General features: G+C 53.3%; 1 protein-coding gene across 3 annotated transcripts in view; it reads right to left on the bottom strand.

The window, feature by feature from the left end:
* SLC37A1 (solute carrier family 37 member 1) overlaps positions 1-22,274 on the bottom strand; it is a 57,340-nt gene that overhangs the window by 17,618 nt on the left and 17,448 nt on the right. The window contains exons 3-12 of one of the 3 annotated variants that reach the window (XM_004697311.2): positions 20,620-20,752; positions 19,937-20,015; positions 17,720-17,855; positions 17,017-17,093; positions 15,064-15,230; positions 6,872-6,909; positions 4,968-5,048; positions 2,696-2,827; positions 1,539-1,629; positions 184-246 (exon numbers count right to left, since the gene is read on the bottom strand). In XM_004697311.2, coding sequence (XP_004697368.2) covers positions 184-246; positions 1,539-1,629; positions 2,696-2,827; positions 4,968-5,048; positions 6,872-6,909; positions 15,064-15,230; positions 17,017-17,093; positions 17,720-17,855; positions 19,937-20,015; positions 20,620-20,752 — 997 coding nt within the window. The remainder of the gene's footprint in view (positions 1-183; positions 247-1,538; positions 1,630-2,695; positions 2,828-4,967; positions 5,049-6,871; positions 6,910-15,063; positions 15,231-17,016; positions 17,094-17,719; positions 17,856-19,936; positions 20,016-20,619; positions 20,753-22,274) is intronic. The other 2 variants (XM_045284634.1, XM_045284635.1) reach the window with 2 other exon arrangements.

Here is a 22,274-nt window from a genome sequence, read left to right as displayed (position 1 = left end):
CCAGAGCCCGGGCCCCTGACCCAGAGTCCTGGCCCCTGACCCAGAGCCCTGGCCCCTGATCCAGAGCCCGGGCCCCTGATCCAGAGCCCAGGCCCCTGATCCAGAGTCCTGGCCCCTGATCCAGAGCCCGGGCCCCTGGCCCTCACTTGGCAACGTGCGCACAGCCAATGCGAACGGACTCACCAAAGATGCCGCCCACGTCAAACAGGGTGGAGAGCTCCCCTGCATGCTGGGCATCAAGGTGGTCTAGGAGAGGGCAGCAGGGGCTGGTCAGTGAGGGTGCCCTCCCACAGGGCCGCCGGGGGACCCACATAGAACATCATTTCCTTCACACACGGGATTTAACCCCAGTGGGAACTATGAGTCACCTCCCATTCACACCGGCCCACCCGCTGTGGGTGCAGACATGGAGGGGGAACCTGAACACTGACACCCAGAAAGGCTTTCTTCCGAGAGCCCCCTCATTGGGTGCTGCGGACCCTCCAAGGTAGCCATGGCGATCGAAGGCCCACAAAAACAGATGGGAAAATACTTAGGCAACAGCTCTCAAATGCCTGCGGCCCGGCCCGAGGGAGCTCCCCACACTGCAGACCATCCACGGGGGCTGGAACTCCTCTGTGTCACAGTGGGGGAATGGAGGACCCCCCCCACCCCGCTTGGTGGGAGCTGACAAGTGATCAGGAGGGAGAAGTGGGGTGCATTCGGAATGATGGCGTGAGCCCCGTCTCTCCTGGGGCTCTGGATGAGCCACTTGGGAACTGCCTTTCCTCAAGCAATCCCCCAGGCTGGACTTGCAGAGGGGGGCAGGCACCCAGCAGGGCGACAAGTGAGGGCAGCTCCCAGGAGGCTCTCTTGCTGGAACTAGGGCTGGGGTGTGGGTGGGGTGGGGATGCAGAACCTCCCTGAGCTGAGTCCATGGAGCCTTCTGTTTGTCTGCCTGGCAGTTACTCTCAACTCAGCACCTCACCACCCCTTCCTCCTACAGACTCATCTCTGACCATGCATGCCCTGGGGGACAGTCCTCGTGCTATGTCTCAACTCCCACCTCTCAGATCACCTCGATTTCAATGTGCACCTGCGCTCTTCATGCCCACCTACCCTTCCAAGTCCCTCTCCTTGTCTTGCCAAAGCCTGGTTCTTCTTCTCGGTGGGTGTTCCTGGCTCCCAGGGACCAGAGGCTTCAGGGCCCTCCCTGGCCCTCACCACCCCTTCCAGCCTTCCAAATCAGAGCTCATCTCCAAGAAGCAATGCCCAGGGCAGATCCCCACACTCAGTGAACCTGGAGGCCAGAGCCAGGATGGACACTGCATACCCTTCAGCCCACGAAGGCCAGTATTACAGCTCTGCAAGTCTCATACCTGCAGCCTCTCTTTGTCTATATATTTCTACTGATTATGCTGTTCGATTCCAAGTAGGCCTCTCAGCTCCCCAGGCACCCCTTGTCCTTTCCACGACCAAGGAAACGGCAGGGGGGAGGGGTCCATGTCCCTGCCACGTGTCCAGAGCTCCAGACCCACGCTCTAATGGCAGCCACTCACCCACGCTCGTGATGTAGAGAGGAAGCCAGAATAGGAACGTGTAGCTGACCAGCTTGGCAAACAGCAAGCACAGAGAGAACTCTATCACCCCCTGGAAGAAAGGGCAAGCGGGGTGTGCACTCAGCCATGTATTCAGACATGCAGCATTCTCATTAACTACCTGGTCTTAGTCGCTCCGGCACTGTGTACCCCAAGCCCAAACCCAATGGGATCAAAAGTCCATTCTGACTCCTGGCGATCCTAGAGGACAGAGTAGAACTGCTCCTTAGGGTTTCGGAGACTGTATGTCTGTGTGGGAGCAGACAGCCTCATCTTGCTCCTCAGGAGGGTTCGGTGGGGTTTGAAGCTCCAATCTCGTGGTGAGCAGCTGCACACCTCCTCTGTAGTGCTATGAAGGCTCCTCTACATCAGTCCTGACCCCTCTCCCTGCTTCTGCTCTTGGCTCTAGGCCCTCCTGCGTCTACGGTGGGTCACTGTGCTGGAAGACCATAGTGTAAAGACCCTCTGCCCAGCTCCTCAGACCCTCTGCGAAACTACACTGCTGAGCTTTGCCCTGTGTGCACACCAAGGCCTAGGGCTTTCCCTCTGCAGACACTGCAAGTGGCCCTGCCCCTCAGCTCTGCACACACTCCTTCATGCGGCTTCTCTGTGCCGTGACACACGGTCAGTTGGACAGCCAGCATAAGCTATCAGAAGTGCACAGACCAGAGCCCAGCTGACCTCTGGTCACAGAGCAGAACTCAATGCTGCTTCTCGCCCCAGAGCCTCACCTGCAAGCCCTCTTTCAAGCCTGGGGCAGGTCGGGGAGGAGGGAGCTGCAACAGGGAGGACTGAGGAAGCAGGGGTGACAGCCACCAGGGTACAGACGCTCTGACAGGAAGCCAGCTTTATCTATAAAATGTCTCAGTCTCCACATGGTGGTAACTAATTTTTAAAAATCGGTCAACATAGCACGAGGCAGGCAAACCAGCGCTGCTGCCACCATCCCCCAGAAAGGAGCGGCCTGTCAGGCCTGGCCAGCGTCCCGCTAAGCATGCTGTGTTCCTTTTCTAAGACTGAGCATCCACAGAGGCCAGATCCCTGCTCCCCCCTGCACCCCCCATGGAACGTCCAGCACAGGACACCTGGCAGCCTGCTTCCCAGATACCTGTACTCACTGGGATCCTCAAGGCCCCCGTGAAGCTGATGGCGCCTGTGGAAGTGGTGCCCTCGGCTTGCAGGATGATGAAGTGGTTGGGATGGACGGAGCCCCTCCCATCAGACAGCAGCAAGCACTGGGTCTCTGTGTCCTGCAGGGGAGAGACAGGGAGGAGGAGGCCGACAGTGGTCACGTGGGTGGAGTGAGGCCGGCACTCGCAGAACCGTCTCGGTGCACAAACTCGCTCTCCGTCTTCAGTCCCCAGGTTGTCCTCACTCACGTATGTTTAGGAATACTAACCAAACTCGCAGAATCCTTCCTCCACTGGGACCTACTGGGTGAACATCATTTTGGAAAGGGGAAAATACATCCCTGATTAATGGATATCCCACCCCCGTTGTGGGAAATCATGTCAAAGAAGAGCCACAAACGGGGCGGGGCTGAGGTTGTGAAAAGACAGTGAAATTTCAGAGGCACGGGAGAAGGCTTGGCATGTAAGCATGAGGGGCGTCCAAAGGTTTGGGGAGACAGGAAGTGAAAAGATCATGGGAGATCATGGATTTTCCCACTATCTCTTTGTTTGGAAGCTTGTAATAAGACACCATTTAAAAGGGCATTTTCCTCAGGACCTCCATGGATGTTTAAATCATCTGCACTGATCGAGGCAACTAGAACATCTATTTCTAGGGATGGGGAAGCTCAATTCTAAGCTGACCATGGTTATCCCCGGAAGGCTGAATTACATGCGGGTGTCATGGAAGGGCCACTATGAAATTCTTTCCCTGGTCTTGGGCCACCGTGAGTCAGAACTGAGTGGACAACAGACAGCAAGTTTTGTGTTGTGGGTGTTGCTTTAAGAGGGCCCTCATTTGGCAGACATGAACAGAGGCCTTACTAAAGAGGGAATAAAGGAACTTCAGCATCTTGTGAATCCTAACATGCTGGACCTTCCTAAGGAGCCGAGTTTGCTGCACTCACTGACAGAGAGAGGCATGGTCCTGGTCTCGGGGTGGGGTTTCAGATCGGAACGTGGATGATGTAACCCCATTCTTCACAAACCGACTCTGACGCTCAAGGACTAACAGAGAGAGGGTCTTCTGGATTTCTGACTTCCCACGAGATTAGGGCTCACTGGATCTTACTACGGGAGTCCCTAGGTGGCACAGGTAGCAAATGCTCTCAGCTGTTGGCCAAAAGATCAGAGGCTCAAATCCTCCCAGATCTACCTTGAAAGAAACAACTGGTGATCTACTCCCCCGCCCCCCGAAACCCTAAACAAACACTGAAAACCGAATGGAGTACACCTTGATCCTCTGACACATTTAGGGTCACCAAATTCACTCTATGACAATTAAAATCTTACTAGAATCCATGAAATATAGATCGAAATGCAGTCAAACGGAACGAAGAGAGAGTGCTATTGTCCTGCCATTCGGTATCTCGGTGAGCCCTGGGTGACAGGGGACAGCAGACAGTTCCTGGGCTCCACGAGTGACACCTCCCATGAAGCCACTGTCCAGACTCGGGCCTCTGTAGGGACAGCTAGTCTTTGGAGGAGCACGGTCACATTTCAGAATGAAGGTGATCCACCCCCCATGTAAAGGCGAAATACTTTCCAAGGGCCACTCCACAAAGCTACCGGAGCACACGCAACTGTGAGCTAAGGACAGATATGCTCTGGTGTGTGTTTTCCCTCACGGGCTATGCTGCCTAGGCCAGGAGACTGGACCACAGTTCTCAGCACAGGCAGACCATGAACACCTCCCAGGGGTCACGGAGAAACCCCTACATGAATGACCGAACAGCCAGGGCAGGCCCCAGGCACCACTAGTGCTTGAAATGTTCCACGTGAGTCCAATGTGCAGCCACGGTAGAGAGCGGATGGGCTAACCGACTACACCATCACCACCACCCAACAGGAAGTAGGCTAGCCAGTGCATGACGTGCAGATGGACACAAGAAGACCCTGCTCAGCCGAGAACACACAGCCACTCTGACTGCACAGTAGTAATGGCCAGCGGTTGTAAGGGACACCCAGCCCAGGACACGAGCCATCGGCCCTTTCCTTGTTCTGTGTGGTTAGTGGCTCAAAGCCAGACTGCCTGCTCTTTACCCAAGCAGGAGTTGGTGCCGCGGGCGTGGCTGTCTGTGTGGATAGTCCCATGCACTAATCTGTCACTCAGCCGGGGGAACAGTCGGCCACCCAGCGGCAGTCTCAGCAGGGCCTGGAGAAGGGCAGGCATGCGGTTTCCCTGCCGGGCTGTCCTGGGGGGAACTCGGGTGTGACTCACCAGAGGCGTGCGCTTGTCGCTGTGCAGGATTTGCTTCGGGAGCCTACACCTGTCGGTGCCGTTCCCACAGCCTCTGGGATGCTGGGAAAGGACAGCTTAATGAGACCACCTCTGGAGTCGGCAGTCCGCAGTGAAGCCTAACCTCGCTGCACCAGTGACCCCGGCCTCCCAGACAGCTACCAAGGAAACGAGGAGAGACTGTTCACAGGAAACAATAAGCTCATCACTTTCTTCCCAGCTCAGGGGCCTTTTCCCGAAGAATCAGACTCCACTGCCATCAAGTTCATTCCAGGGCACAGTGACCCTACTGGACAGAGGAGAACAGGAGCAGAGAGCCTCGCCTTTCTCACTCAGAGCGGCTGGTGGGGAACACACTGGGCTGCTAACCAGAACGTCAGTGGTTTGAATCCATTCAGCACTCCCTTGGAAGAACAGGCTGGTGACCGCCTGGCAAAGTATCCGCCACTGACAACTATCTGAAGAGCTGTTCTCTGACACGCCTGGGCGACGTCACCTTGGCAGTACACAATGACCCTCCTTAGAGGCTGTGACATGAAAAGCTGTTTGGAGATGGACAGAGCTTTAGAAATAACAGAGGCCACGGTGTCCTTTAAGGAAGTGAGGAAGGGGAGCTCCTTCCTGGCCCAGTTCTTGCGCAGGAAGCACACACGGGCCATTGAGCCGGAGCCCCACGTGCGTGGACAACGTCTCCGTGGTCCCGTTTCAGCCCTCCTGCTGTTGTCCGAGGAGAACAAGATAAAGCACAGTCCTTCTCTCTCCCAGGCCACCTGGACCAGAGCACCCGGGGCAGCTCAGCCCCACAGGAACTCAAGGAGTTGCCCCCCAGGAGGGGGGCACAGTGGTCAGCACTTGGAGCCTACCAGCTGTCACTTGGGCACTCTACTCCTGTCAGGAATGATAGCCTCAGGAACTCACAGGGGCAGTGCCGCCTGTCCAGTGGGGTCACTGGCATCGACCTCATGGCATTGAGTCGTGTGTGTTTTCAGGCAGGGTGCGGGTGGGGGGTGGAGGTCCTACATGTTCCTGAGAGGTCAGCTAAGGCAGGACTGTGGACCTCTGCCCAGAGGAAAGGGGAGTGAAGACAATCAAAGCGGAAGAGAAGCAAGGAGTCTGGCCGGAGGCCAGGAGAAGCAGAAGGGAGCAGCAACCACTCGCCACTGATCTGGGAAAAACCCCATTAGCAAGCCCTGGATAGAGTGGGAGACAACGGGGGAATAAAACTCAGCATCACCACAGAGACCAAGCTTTCGGGAACCCCTGAGACAGATGAACGATGGCCTTAGGCTGGAAATACACTGGGCTCCCTGGCTCAGTTGTCAGGCAGGTCCACAGGGAAACAACAGAACCAGGCCTGAGAGACACCGGCCATTAGAGGTCAGAAGGGTGGCATCACACGAGGACAAGGTTCAGAGGGTTGGGAGGGGCAGAGGGAGAGAACCGGATAAGCCATGGGACCGTGTGGCTCTAGAGCAGCGGCCCAGTGCATACAATGGGAAACGGATCTGCTCTCTAAGCCTCCACCCGATTCACAATAAGTTAAAATGAAATTAAATGAAGACTTCAAAGTTACTTAACCGTGAGCTCTTCCCCACTCACTGCCACAGGCCCAAGGTTGGGCCCGGGTGTCCCCACAACCCCCCAGCAGGTGGGCCAGCGGGCCGGCGCTGGTTCCCTCAGCACCTGCTCCCAGTGGGGTGTGCAGCAGCCTTGGGTCTGGTTGGTGCTGCTGTCCTTATCAGCTCTTTGCTAAGATGGCCTGTGTGCCGAGGGTGGGGCTCACAGGACTGCCCGTGGAGGACAAGGTGGTGACGGGCAGTCACTAGAACATGTGGCAAGGACACACTGTTCTGGCGGATGGCATGGGACAGGAAGCGGGTCTTTACCGTCGGCAGCATGGAAGAGCACTTGATGTCCCTCGGATCTGAAACACAGGAACACAGAGATGTTGGTGAGTCCCATGATTCACACGTCTACCAGCACGACACAATTACAGCTAAAATTACAAGAGAGCACTTGGTACTTCTATGAAAACAGCAAGCATTTGTGGAAAGAGGCAATGGGTCCAAAGCAGGTCCATTTGAGGTGGGGTTGGGGGGCAATGGAGGTGAACCCTGCCTTGGAAAACAACTCAGCCTCCACACCTAGGAGCTGCCCACCAACCGTGCCCACCCTGCCAGCCAGCCACCAGGGAAGGCTTAACCTTTGTGCACCAACATACAATGCTTCCCAGGGTTACAGCAGATCACCAACCAAGCCCCCCTCCAAAATAAAACAAAACCCCCAACCCAACAATATTATGAAGCCTCCCTTTGACTTCTGGAAAGTATGTGGCAATGCACCCTAGAGAGAGAAAGAAGCAGAACTTCTTTCCGATCCCACAAAACACAGGAAGGCCAAGGATCCGAAGGAAATACAAAGACGGGGCCAACATATCGGAGTGCTGCTTGTTGTTTTTACTGCTTGCATTTATTTTCATTTATCTTGCCTCTTGATACGCCACTGGTTTTTTATGTTATTTTTGGACAGTTTTATTGACACTGGTTTCACATATCATACAATTCAACAGTTCAGTCCTATCAAGGAGAATTGCCCCAGTCAAGTTGTGCACATTTCCTTCTCTCTTGTACTCACTAGTGTACTTTTATTATTATTTTCTACCTGCGGGAAAATATCCACAACAAAACATTCTCCAGTTCAACCCCTTCTCTATGTATATTTCAGGGCTACTCAGTCAGTTACGCAGCCAGGATTGCTATCTCGTCCGTAGTATTCCACCACTCACCTAAACCCAACACCCTCTAAGTAGAAACTCTTCCTCCTTCACCCATGGTAGCCATCGGTCAACTTAATTTTTTTTAGTAGTTCTCTTGATATAAAATTCACCTATCATCCACTTCCATGGTTAGGTCACTTTATCAAAGAGTTGCCTATCCATCATCACAATCTATTCAAGTGTTTCCCCCGCCCCACCCCCTCGAGTAGCCTTTTAATGCATTCTTTAAGGCTATGGGATTCTTTAGAAGTAAAACGCACTCGTGACAAGATGACTGTGGGGGCAGAGGGTAAAGGGTGCTCGGTCTAAGTGCAGGCTATGAAGGAGACACGGGGCTAGGCGGTCTTGGACCTCGGTTTTAAGCATACCAGTGGCCTGTGGCCAATACCTAGACTCCGAAGCCGCGAGGCCCGAGACCCTGGGAGACAGGCTTCAGCGGCTTCTTCAGAATCCAGAGGGCAGGCTTTTCAAACATGGTTGGATGTTGTCCCTCCCAGGACCCAGCATCCCGTCTTTTTACAACCTGAGATAAGCAATTGAACTGCACTGGAACACAGCCCACTCAATTCTAACTCACAGCCGTGCAGTCAGGCAGGGGGCGGGGGGACTGTCCCCACAGGTTTCCCAGGCTGTAAATCTTTATGGAAGCTGACTGCCACACCAAGAGCAGCAGGTGGGGTGATCCGCTGACCTTTTGGTCAGCAGCCCAGCGTGTACCCCACTGCCCTGCCACAGCACCACGTGAACTAATTGAACTTTAAAACCAGCCACTGCAGCTGTGCCTGCTTGTTCACTGGGCAAACCATGTCCTCAGGCCACTACAGGGACACAGGTAGGTGCCAGCTAACCCAGGTGGTGCTGCAGGGCACTTGCGTCCCTGCAGGCATGGCACCAAGGAGAGACCACGCCTCCCTGACTCCTAGTTCTCCAGGCCCTGGAGGGGTGAGGGGTGGAGGCTGGGGGTGTCAGTAAACCCAGTCCCCACAATATTGTGTTTTTCCAGAGCTCAGACCTTGTCAGAATCTAACACAAGCTGAGCTGGGACACTCTGGGTTTGCCTTCTGAAGCTGCTCTCAGAAGGCAGAGATGCCTGACTCCTGTTGGTCCAAATCAGGGAAGGAGAAGGGAGCTGGGAGGAGCTTCCTCCAGGGAAGTTAGTGGCCAGGAGCCCAAGAAAATAGCTGCCTTCAGGACTTACCTCATCCCAAGTCTGCAGGGGATGGGAAACAAAGAGGGAGGGAGAGAAGAGCCCACCTGCATGGTTTTGTTTCTCTAGTCAACTGGGCCTGACCCAGTGACTACACACAAGGGCTAGACACTGGCATGGGCCATTTTAAATCGGATGGGATACACAGGAATTAAATCAGTTAATGTAGAGACTTGTGTATAAGCCGAATCTTTCAGCACATTTTTTAATGCAGTTTTTGTGGTAAAATTTGGTGCCTCCAAACGCGCTTTACACAATTGATGTGTGTATGGATTGCGATAACAGTTGTATGAGCCCCTAATAAAATGTTTAAAAAATAAAAACATAAAAAAAAAATTAGGTGCCTCCGCTGATATTCGGGTCGGCTTATAGTCGAGTCTATACGGAGCATCTGTGCAAAGAGACACGGAGAAGCTCAGTGTCATCAGTATAAGGCTAGATGCTGAATGCCCAGCAGAGCATTATCAGTTCCTCCTACTCCAGCTGAAGCAGACAATTAACAGTACACAAGAAAAAATGGGAAAAAAAGATGCCTTTGAATAAATCCCACCGGAACTCAGAGAACATCTCAAGAAGAGATTGACTCATTGACGCAAGTTGTGGGATGAAATCACGATATCATACCCGAAGGAAGCAAGTGATGTATTACCCACTAAAGAAGAGCACAAAGGACAGAAAGACAAAAACGGATGTCAGGAAAAAGACTCTGAAACTTGCTCTTCAATGAAGAAGAGTTGAAGCAAATGGAAAGACAGAAAGACTGAGAGCTAAACACAAGAGTCCAAAGGAGGTCCAAGAAGACACAGGGAAGCACATCACCACAGTGTGCGCACACCTGGCGTCAGAGAACCAAAAGGGAGGGCAGGCTCGGGCATTTCTCGAGCTGAAAGAACTGAAGGGAAGAAAAATTCAACCCTTAGTTGCAATACTAGAGGATTCCACGTGCAGAATATGTAATCAGCACTGTAAATGTCAAATCAATGAATGCACAGAGGCACTATCCCGAAAGAACTGGTTGACATTTACCCATTTGAGGAGGTTGCAAACTATCAAGAGCCAAGAGAACTGAAGGAAGTTCAAGTTGCAATGCAGGAAGTGAGAGCACGCGTGCACGCGCACAACCACACACACACACACACACACACACACATGCGTGGGCGCGCATGCGCGCGTGCGCGCGCGACTCCAGGAATTGACAGAATACCATTTCAGATGTTTTAGCAAACTAATGCAATGCTATGTCAAACTATAGCAAACTAATGCGTCTATGTCAAGAAATGTGGAAGAAAGTTACCTGGCCCATCAACTAGGAGAGATCTGTATTTGTGCACGTGGCCAAAGATGATCCAAGAGAAGGCGGGACTTCTTGGACAATAGCAGTAATATGCAAATAAAATTGTGCCAAAGATAATTTCACAATGGTTGCGGCAGAACATGAGCAGGGATCTGCCAGACATTCTAGCCAGATTCAGAAGACACAAAACGAGAGAGATTATTGCTGACATCAACTGATTCTTGGCTGAAAGCAGGGAATACTAGAAATATTTTTACCTTTCTTCAAAAATATTCAATTGTGCAGATCATAACCCATGATGGGTAACATGGGAAAGAATGAGAATTCTACAACACCTCATTGTGTTCCTACAAATTCCAGGCATAGCTCAAGAAGCAGTTGGTCAAAGGGATACTGCGTGGTTTAAAACCAGGAGAAGTGTTGTATCCTTCCTCCATAGTTAATCCATATGCTCAAAGCAAATAATCCGAGAAGCTAACCTACACGGAAAGCACACAGCAGCATGGGGATTGGAGGCAGACTCACTAACAACCCGTGATGTGCAGATGACACAACCGTGCTTGCTGAGAGTGAAGAGGACTTGGGGCACTTGCTGATGAAGGTCCTGGCTGCAGCCTGCAGGATGGATCACACCATGACAAAGACAACCCAAACCCTCAGAACGAGGCCAACTGACAGCGCCGGGACGCGAGGGAAGATGGGACTTGTCGAGGCTTCCATTTTACTTGAATGCACAATCACAGGGAAGCGGCAGTCGGGACATCAGATCATGCCTTGCACTGGGGACAGCTGCTGCAAAGGCCTCCTTTGGCGTTCTGGAAGGCGAAGATGTTACTTTGAGGACTGCGGCGGCCGCCCCAAGTTATGGCATTTTCCATACGCCTACAAAGGCTGGACGAGGAATGAGGGAGACTGAAGAACCGGGGCAGGTGAATTAGGGTGCTGGCAAAGAGTGGAAACACACCAGAGACCACTCCCCTCTGAAAAGCCAAACAAACCAAACCCAAATCTGTTTTGGCAGAAGTATCGGCAGAAGGCTCATTAGAAGAGAGGATGGCAAGACATGGCTGACACTTTGGAGAGGTTATCAGGAGGGTCCCGTCTCTGGAGAAGCCTATCATGCCTGCTCAAGGAGAAGGTCTGAGAAAGAGGAGAAAACCCTCAAGGACACAGTGGGTGGACACAGGGGCTGCTGACATGGGGCTCAAACTCTGACCACGGTGAGGATGGCGCTGGACCAAGAACGCAGCTCTGACTGCGGGTACGCAGGGCCACTTTAAGTAGGAGCGGACTGGACGGCACTTGACAACAATCCCTACAGGAGCTCTGTGCACCTTGTTTGCATTTTTAGTAGGTGGTCTAATCCCCTTTTTGCACCACAGACACCTTATTTGCATAAATCCACGCAACAATGTGGTGGGAATCCGAAAGATTCTGACTGGAAGGGCCATGTTACGGGACTCACTGCGCCCCAGAGGAACACTGACAGAGGAAGTTTTGGTGCTACTTGGAAGAACAGGAAAGATACACCAACCTGAGGATCTTATACAAGACCCTGACACATAATGGCTGAAGGGGCACACTGTGCCGGGAAACCCACCAGACTGCAGACGTGATGAGCACAGAGGAGGGGCGGGTTTCCCTCACACCGGTGGGCTGGCCTTCGGTTCCCAGTGACCCTTACCCTTGATCACAGGCACCAGCTTGCTGCCTGTACCACTAGAGCCAAGAAGGGGTCTCAGAGCTCCAATCACTTCTAGAAATGCTGTCCCAAACCCCTCAGACACATGGCCCTCTTGGCTTTACGGAAGGCCTGGCTTGCTGCGAGAAACCGAGCTATTTCATTTCTGTCCCAAAGTGGGCCCCAAACCCCACTGTCCTCAATGGAGTCGATCCTGACTCACAGCAACCCTGTCGTGCCCGGTTTCAGAGACTGTATGTCCTTATGAGAGCTGATGTCTTCATCTTTCTCCTAAGAAGCAGCTAGTGGGTTTGAACTTCCCACCTTGGGGAAGCAGCCCAACGCACCCACTGGGGCTTCTTCAGAGCGGGCTGGGGGGAAAACATCAGCACTCCAGGCCACAAGAGCAAGGGGGCATCAGCCCTCCCCGTGATGGAGGAAGCACGCGGGCGGGGCAGCAGGCAGGCAGGTCATGGAGTCTGGTGCTGTGTGACCCCCTCAGCATTGCCCCTCCCCCCACTCAAGGTACCACATTGGGGGGTCCCAGGAAGGCATCTCTCACTTGGGTCTGAAGAGCAAACAGGAGCTTCACTGCCCCTGCCCAACACCCTGCACCGAACAGGGACCATGCCCCCAGGATACCTCAGCTGAACGCACGCTGGGCCCCAAAGACCCCTACCAGCAAACAAGTCCACCATCTGTTCTCCATCACACCCCTCTTTCCAGAGCCAAGCCTGTTCCAGCCGAGGAAGCGATTAGACAGGAGCCGGCCTGTCTACACATGGGCAGTGTGCACACAGGGCCTCTGACAGGGCACTAAAGCCCAGGGCACAATCTCTAAGGATGGCAGGGCAGATAGGACTCCTGGGGCTAGGTGACAGACATGAACGAAACACTCTCCCTGAATGTGGGGACACCCTATTGGACTGAAATGCCTTTGTATGGCAGGCTGGTCAGGTAGCCACACACCTCCCACCTGGCCCGTGAGCCGCCTGCTTGACCACTTGGCCAGAAGTTTGCTCAGCCTCTTGAGAAAACACCTGGGAGGCCCCTGTGGTTCCATCCACAGCGGTGGTCTGCAACCCCACACCTGACCACCTACTTTCCCCCTCACACACAGCAAAGACTGGCCCGGGAGCCCCATAGCCTCAGAGCTGTATGGGGTTTACTGTAACAAGAACAAGTTAACTCCAGCAGAAGGAAAAACAGAAGCAGGAAGTTAAATAGAACAGAATAAAGTGCTTATCTCTTGGACGAGGCGCTTGGCAGTGCAGAAGTCAAAGGTGACGCTAACATGAAGGCCAGAGCCTTTGACTGTGGAATGCCCCCCTGAGAACAGTGGCAGGGCGCTGTCTAGTACCAGGTAATGAGATGGAACTCGATGCTAAATCAAAGCACGCATCAGCCTGCGAGGGTGGAATTCACACCCTGACGTATCGCGGCCAAAGCAGCAGCTGCTCCCGGCTTTCCACTTCTAAATATTACTTCCACAGACCGTGAAGTTAAGAGACCAGGTATGAAGCCTGGGATGGGACAAGGACTTTTATCCTCTGGAAGAACACTCAGGACCTAGTTAGGACGGAAGGTCTGGCTTCAGTCATGGTCTGCTTTTACCATGTTAGCCAGAGAGCACACAAACTGGCCACAGGCTCTTCAGCTTGGGGCAGCAAGACTGTAGAGCAGACGCAGCCCCCGGTGGAGTGGAGCTAGGCCTCCCAAACAAGAGGAAACCCATGCCGTCCTGACCCGGAGGACAGAGCGGAGGCAGAGAGCTGTGGACGGGGGGCAGTGCAGAGGAAATCTTGACATCTGTTACTGCGGAATTCAGGAGATTGAACTTGGGGCTTGGGAAAGCCGTCGTGGGCTATGCATTGGGCGGCTAACCACAAGCTGGGTAGCTCAAAACCATCAGCCGCTCCAGGGAAGAAAGTGGGGCTTTCTATGCTCCCATGAAGCGTGACAGTCTCAGAAGCTCACGGGGGCAGTTCTACTCTGTCCTATAGGGTCGCTATGTGTCAGCATGGACTCAATGCCTCTTTTTTGGTCCCTTTGGGCGGCCAGTGGTTTGTGATTGGCTACTCGCCTATAGGTTGCTTGTTGAAAGCCACCCATCAGATCCACAGCAGAAAGGCCTGGTGGCTGGCTTTCACGGAGCCTGCAGCCATGAACCCCGACGGGGCAGTTCTCTTCCACAGGGCAGGGGGTGCCATCTATCAGAAATGACTCCCCAGTGATGGGCTGGACCTAAACAAGGGATGCTTAGGGAGCCTAAATGGCTAAGTGTAGGCTCTAATCAAAAGATGGGCTGTGTGAACCCTCTAGATTCTCACCTTGGGGGAAAGGCCTGGTGATTTGCGTCCTGAAGGTCGCAACCTTGAAAATGCTAAGGAGCAGCTCTGCTCCAGCCACCACGCAGGGTCACCGAGCGTCAGCACTGCCTCCAAGGAGACTGCTGAGTAGTGGCTATCCCTGAACAAAGAAGCCCGTGAGTCTGGACCAGGCATGCACACAGCCTCGCTGCTATGCAGAGCGCGCGGGAAGGTGGACTGTGGCAGGGGCGGCGAGGTTAAAACTCAGCACCCTATCATTTGATCTCCCTTAGGATCCGCTGAAATGTGTTCTCGTTTTCAATATCTTCTGCTCGCTTTTCCATGGAGCTTTCTATCTGTTTTACTTTGTTGTTCTTGTTAACTTCATTGGTTTGGTCTGAATGTTTTCTGTAGACGGAATGCGGGAGAGGCAAATCTACAGAGACAGGAACTGGATGCATGGTTCCTTAGGGGTGCCAGGGCATGGCTGGGGGAAATGGGGAGCTAATAACACTGAGTACAAGCACAAAGAACATATAAGAAACGAATTGTGACGACGAGGGTGCAGCTTTTCTTGACGTGACTGAACCAGAGCTGTACGGTATGTGAATGACACGCTAATAAAGCTGGGGTGGGGGTGGGGGGTGAGAATCGTCTCTGTGTCGAGAGTAGAGGCCCAGTAACCAACCACAGGCAAGCAGAGCTTGACACGGCCACCCACCCAAGACAAGCCAGTCCCCACAGCCCTCCCGGGGCAGACGCTAACTGCATCTTCCGACCGGTCTCTTCCAGGCCACTCGCGTGTACTTACGTTCGATGAGGAAGAGAAAGCACACTATCCCCATGGCCGCCACAATAGCCCCAGGTACGATGAAGGACAGGCCCCAACAGGTGGACACCCAGTAGCCAGCAATCAAGGACCCCAAAATGTTGCCCACGGAGGTGTGGGAATTCCAGACGCCCATAATCAGACCTCGCCTGCAACACACCAGAAAACAGGATGGCGATGTCATGGAGAAACTGGGGCGAGTCAGTGCCCTGAGGCACGTGGTGACTGCCCAGGGAGGTCAGTGCGGGCACAGGCAAATACGGGATGGGATGCAGGACCATGGGGACTTACAAGAGGAGGGCTTTTTATTTTGCCTTGGGATTTATAGTCACACATTCTCATTTCCCTCTCAGAACTCAGTCTTATTCTACAATGAAACAAACAAATAAACAAAAGCAACAAGGCTAATGTGGTAGGTACATAATGTGGTGTCAATTTGAGGATTAAGAGTGTAGGGGGAGTCTATCCTGTCAATCAGGATATAGCCAATGAGGCCTCTGTGTGGGCATGGCCTTCTGAAGATTCTGGGAATTCCTGTATTCCTCATTGGCGATGGGAGACTATCTCTCGCTGCTCATTCCCTGCAGAGAAGACACATGGCGAGAGGCTGATGGAGCCAGACCTCTGGAGCTGGAGAAGCCACATGGAGACCACTGCCAGCACTGAGATGCTTACAACGTCACTGGATCCACAAGACTTCCCACCCACTGGCCTGTGATCTCCCTGCATTTGGGGTCATTGCATGTGTTTCGTGAGTCTGAAGAGGACTTCATAGATTGGTATCAGACATATGGGCTAATATTGAACTTCGGGACTCAGTCTGGACTGGGCTAGGATGGTTTTTCAATATTCAACTGCTCTTGTATATAAAGCGCTTTCTTATACACATGAGTGTCTATGGATTTCTTTCTCTAGTCTGCCCAGGCTAACTACAGCTGGTTGTGGTTGGCTGCTCAAGACCTAACCCACAGCGCCACTGGGCCTCCTTGGTGCCAAGCAACAACTGCTTCATTCAAAAGAAGGCCTCGTCCTAAATGTCCTATTAGCACAAGTTCCTGAGAACACGGCAGTGGGTGGACTACCTAAATCAGATTCCATGGGTTTGTTCCCTCACCTGTCTACCACCCTGCCCATTACTCAACCTTTGGCCTGATGGCTGGAGCGAGCTCTGTCCACTTGTTCACACATTTATGACTGAACACAGGCTGGCTATCCAGTGACTAGATGCAGAGTCCCAGCTCTGCCATGTATGTGCTGGGTGACCCAGTAAGGTCTTCCCAAACACGAGTTCCCTGGGTGACCTGGTTAAGGTCTTCCCAAACACAAGTTCCCTGGGTGACCTGGTTAAGGACTTCCCAAACACGTGAGTTCCTTGGGTGACCGGGTTAAGGACTTCCCAAACACGTGAGTTCCTTGGGTGACCCGGTTAAGGACTTCCCAAACACGTGAGTTCCTTGGGTGACCCGGTTAAGGACTTCCCAAACAAGTGAGTTTCTTGGGTGACCCGGTTAAGGACTTCCCAAACAAGTGAGTTTCTTGGGTGACCCGGTTAAGGATTTCCCAAACACGTGAGTTCCTTGGGTGACCCAGTAAGGTCTTCCCAAACACATGAATTCCCGGGGAGTCTTGTTCAAACGCAGACTGCTTTAAAAGGGCTGGGGCTGGGCCAAGACTCTGCTTCTTGGGAGCTCCCAGGGTGGGCTCTGCCCCACGGAGCTCTCTGTAAGCGGCATGGACCTCCCCTTCCCACAATGCTGAGGGTGAGGCTCTACTGCCTCCCTCCCAGGCCAAAGGACCATCTGAATTCAAGAGCCAAGAATTTTATTCTAAATGTAGAAAATGACCTAAAAGTGGCCCAAAGGACATCCTACAATCAAGTTGTCTGCCGCAGTCACTGCTGTGGGAATACCAGGGGGGGCGGGGGCTTTTTCTCACCTTCCTTTCCCAAACCAGTTGCCGAGGCAGGTGACCACGCTGGGCCAGCCGGTGGTCTGCACCAGGCCATTGATGATCTGCAAAGGGGGTGAGATGGGAACAAACTGGGATCGGAAGTCACCCGCAGAGGCGCTTCTGCAAATGGGGCGGCAGTGTGTCCCACAAGCTTGTCTCTTGACTGTGGCTCTCAAGTGTAGGACACTCCCCGAAGATACTCACAGGCCTGCACCCCCTGTGTGTCAGGAGGCCAGCTCCTTCCCTCTCCACTGACCCAAGGGCTCCAGTCATCCCTTCCCCCGACCCTCCCTGAAGCCCACAGCCCTCCTGCCCCTGCCACACGGGAGAGCATCTCAAACTCACCCCAACCCAAACAGAAGGTGAATAAAGGCTTCTTCTTCACCTCCCTTTGTGGTTCAGTGGGGGCCGCGTGCGTGTGTGTGTGTGTGTGTGTGTGTGTGTGTGTCTCCCCGAGAGGCCTAGCACTGACAAACAGGTTTCTTGGGGAAGTAACACCTGAAGCTAGGGGACACGTCATAGGCATATGCTGGACTGTGCCTGCCAGCATGGACCCCCACTTCCGACAGGACATGGCCGTCCCCACCCCAGTTTCTCTTGGCAGAAGCGGGGTTACATGTGAGTAGTGCCCTGTTCCTACTCATCATGGGACCCCACCCCTGGTGAACCATGGACCCCAAACCCTTACCTGAGTGACCACGTAGAATCCCAAACTGTGAATGTTGTAGAAATAGCCCAACCCGAACAAGGCGGTGAAGGCCCCACTGGCGAGCATCCCGAAGGTCAGGTAATACCTGATTGGCAGGCGCTCCCCTATGATGCCACTGGGACGGAGAGAAGGGAAGACAAGCGTGAGAAAGCCCCCCTTCCACGTTGATGACCTGCCGCAGCCTCAGGAAGCTTGCAGGCTGCCCTTGGGGCCCTGAAAGCTCATGAGCGTAAGCGTGTCCAGGAAGACTCAAGCTACCACTGTTTGCCCACTGAGCACGTAGTCACCACCACCTGGCAAGTGGCTAACCCTGAGGAGATCTGTTTCCAGGGAGAGTCACTCGCTTCCAGATCATAAAACTCAAACATGACTGACTGACGATGCTGCCAATCAGAGAAGCAAGACCTCGGCCTGCTCGTTGATCCTGCTGTCCCACACACACCATCTTGCGAGGGTCTGTCTTTCCAAACGTCAACCACCAACCAACAGACAAACACCCTGGTGACTAATGGCCTCGAGCACATTCTCCTGCCCCGGTGGGCAGTCCTGGGGGCATCTACACTGAAGCACCTCTCAGGATCGGCTTGGCGGAGGGCCGAATACCACCGTCTTGGCCACAACCACTTCTGTTTCAGACACAGGAGTGTCTCTTCAGGGTAGGGGTTGAAACCCAGGGGTAGAAGACTCTCTAAGGTTTTTCTCAACAACATGACTCAAGTGAACCCCTTGAGAGTTTTGCCTCATAACGTTATTTGGGGAACAAATGAGAAACTCAGGATTCACTGACATCCAGTCGATGCCAACTCATAAGTGACCCTGCAGGACAGGGTAGAACTGCCCCGTTGGCTTCTGAGACTGTCACTTGTTATGGGCAGAGAGAGTCCTGGACTGCTGACCTGATTATGGCTAGCAGTCCAAGCATGGCCACAGCACCACAGTGCCCGGTGCACAGTAAGGACTCAGTCACATGGTGATGGTGGAGCAGGGAAGGGTGGGAAGTCTCTAGTTTCCTAGTGGAGCATACAGTTCACGGGCTTTTAAAATTTAATCAAATAATTATGTTAATTAATCATTTTATTGGGGGGGGCTCTTACAAATATTTAACAATCCATCATTCGATTGTATTAACCACAGTTGTACATATGTTGCCATCAACATTCCTAAAACATTTCCTAGCATTTTGGAGTCACTTAAAACTCTGTGGGCATCTCCTTCTGTCCTTCTTGTTAATTCTAGGACCCAGATCAAGACAAAGCATGCTGTACCGGGATCCCCACATGGCCAGGAGCAACACTTCTGGAATTCTCTCCAACATTCTGGGCTTCCAGCTAAGGCATCCACAGAACTTTTCCTTCTGAATTTACCAAACGAAATAATGCTACCCCTAAGAGAAACCCCCACTGTCATGGAGTTGATTCTGACTCACAGGGACTGTACCGGGCAGAGCAGAACTGCCCACAGGGCTCCAAAGCTGTAAATCTTTATGGGAGTTGACAGCCTCACCTTTCTCCCAAAGGGTAGCTGGTAGATTGGAACCTCTGACGTTTGGGTTAGCAGCCCAGTGCTTAACCCACGAGGTCACCAGGGTTCCTAGCTGTACCTGTGCTCTTGTTCTGGTCATGTGTCTATTGATAAAGTTTCACATTAGACAGCAGTTTGTTTTTACGGCCATGGACAAACTGCAGGAAAAATGATCTTTGCCAATAAAAAGCAACAATAAAATAACTTTATTTACTTTAGTCATCATTTCTCAACCTTGGCATATTGACACTCCGGGTGGGATCATTTCTGTGATGACAGGATGTCCTGTGTGTCATTCATGGACAAGCAATGCCTCTGACCTCTTCCACCCACCACAGGCTAAGTGAGACTCAGCGTGGCTAAGCAGGAGTCGAAGCACCCAAACCCCAACTCACTGCCACCGAGCTGATTCCAACTCATAGCGCCTCTAGGGGGCGGAGTGGAACTGCCCCTGTGCGTTTCCAAGGCTGTAACTCTTCATGGAGTAGATGCCTCATCTTTCTCCCTAGGAGCAGCTGGTGGTTTCGAACTGCTGACCTTGAGATGAGCAGTCCAATGAGTAACCCACTCACTATGCCACCAGGGCTCCCTGATTCCTGGCATCATTCACCTACAATAGTTCCTACATTGGATGGATGACATCGTCAAGGGCCTTGGGAAGCTGCAGGCACCCACCTTAGGTACATGCCGACGGCATATGCGCACAGGAAGGAGTAGTCCAAGGCCCCGAGCAGCTGCTGGTAATTGTCCTTGTCTGCGTGGATTTAAAAAGAAACAGGAAACGTGCATCCTTATCCAGCCTTCCCTAGACAGCAGTTTTGGTTCTGGATCAAACACAGGCATCCGCTCCTGAGCCTGGCCGGGACAGGGAGTGGGTGCAGAGCACCGTGGGGAAACCCAAACAGGGCAACAGGGCATCCATGAAGCTCCATGGCTAGACATTCTGGATAATCAAGTCACCACAATGTCAAGTAATCACCAAGCAGGCACGATGGAGATGCTATCGGCCCGGGGTTCATTTGCTTCCACACCCTGCTCTGCGGCCCTCAGTTCTCACCCCACTTTCTGCCCACAGATCTGTGCTCCGAGTCTGAACTTCCAAACCTGACTGGGAGAAAATGCGAATTGTCCATGGCAAACTACCCTCTCAGAGGATTTTGTTACAGGTGGCAAGGCCACTCACTGCACCCGGCTGCCCACTGTCTGAATCGCAGTACTGATGGATATCTGATGTGATGGGGAGTCATCACGGGAAACACACTACACGTCATGATGGGGCAGAGGCTGCTAAGATGAGCGAGTGCCCTGCTCACCTGGCTCAAGGCTGACCCAACACCAGGTGGCTCACGGGAACTCACCGAATGGCGCCCAGCCGCAGTCGGTCCCATTGTCCAGTGGTTGCTGGGCACCTCGGTAGCCAGCTGGTTTGCCTGGGCTGTTGAGCTGGGCCTCACCCTCTGTCACAGCAGCACAGTCCTTGTGGAGCTCACCCTAGGGTGTCCATGGAGACGGCAGGGGAGCAAGGAGAGAAAACGTGAGCCCAAGTGAGACTCTGAGGGAGAGGCAGAGCAAAACCAGCCGCCCCGTCCTCTGACCAGCCTTCCGAGAGTCACTGCGCTGGAGGAGGAAAGTCCCTGGGACCCAGCTACAAAAGGCTGTTGGTGAAATCACCGTTTAGCCCACCAGGGCACAGACACCACAAAGGCAGCACTGACATACGTAGGAGCCCTGGTAGGGGATGGGAGCGTGGTGGCTCGATGGACTTCAAAGCCGCAGGGTGAGCAGTTTGAACCCACCAGCCCCTCTGAGAGAGAAAGATGAGGCTTTCTCCACCCACAAAGATCTGCAGCCACGGCGACCCAGAGGTGCCGTCTTACTCCATCCCATAGGGTCACAGAGGGCCGGGATCAATGTGGCGGCAGTGAGTGTGGACGCCATGGGACCAATGCCTGCACATCAGCTTTGTTCATCAGAGTCCTGAGCTGACCATCCCTGGTCTCAGACCGTCTGTCCCTAACAGAAGAACAGAGACATCTGTTCGCACAACTGGACACCGCCCAGCTACGGAAGGGGAAGTCATCACAGCTGTCGACGATGCCGTGAGGGCGAATCTCACAAGCACGGTAGAAAGCAGAGGACCAGACACAACAGTGTGCACACTGCACGAGCCCGGCACACGAGCTGAAGATGAGGAAGGGAGAGCCGGGGCACCTGGGAGGTGCGGATGGAACTGGGTGCAAAGGAGTCTCCCAGGCTCTGGCTTAACACAAAGGACCTATGGTTTAAGGGTTCTATGAGGCTGTCAGGAGCAGCCCTGGGGACACAGAGGTTATGCTTAGGCTGCTTAACTGCAAAGTCAGCAGTTTGAAGGCAGCAGCCTCCCGGAGGGAGAAAGACAGTCTGTCTTCTCCTGTAAAGAGTAACAGGCTCAGAAACTCGCAGGGGCAATTCTATCCTGTCCCCCTGGGTTTCTATGAGCCCGCATCAACTTGATGGCAGTGAGGAGGCTGTCAAGGAGCCTTGGTGTTGTAGTGGCTTAGGAGTTAGGCTGCTAACCACAAGGTCAGCTGTTCAAGACCACTAGCCACTCAGAAGTAGAGAGATGAGGCTCTGTGTACCCATAAAGAGTTACAGCCTTGGACACTCGCAGGGGCAGTCCCACTCTGCTGTCTGGGCTGCTCATTGGTTGGAATCCACCTGACAGCAGGGAGCTTGCTGAGTTTATGAAGTTCTCTGCTCCCCTGAAGATGTCGCTGTCTGGACAGAATACTAGGTGTGGTCCTTATGGGGGAGAATGGAGTCAGCGGGCGTGGGAGCATCACCAGATGCTGCTTACCTGGCGTGCATGCAAGTATCTGGCAGGCTAGATACTCATATTGGGCAGAAGAAGTCACCAGCCCATCAGGCTACCCATAGACCAGCAACTAGGCCGGTGGGTGGAGACACTTGTCAGAGAGGCCACGGGTGGGTGGAAAGGGGCTGTGTGAACCTCAGGAGGGTAGCACCCACCTCA

This window comes from Echinops telfairi, unplaced genomic scaffold (genome assembly GCF_000313985.2).
Source record: "Echinops telfairi isolate 266 unplaced genomic scaffold, ASM31398v2 ScPeMD7_7469;HRSCAF=8507_0, whole genome shotgun sequence".
In the NCBI taxonomy this organism is placed as follows: domain Eukaryota; kingdom Metazoa; phylum Chordata; class Mammalia; order Afrosoricida; family Tenrecidae; genus Echinops; species Echinops telfairi.
The sequence above is the reverse complement of the archived record's forward strand: the minus strand, read 5'-3'. Positions and strand labels throughout refer to the sequence as shown.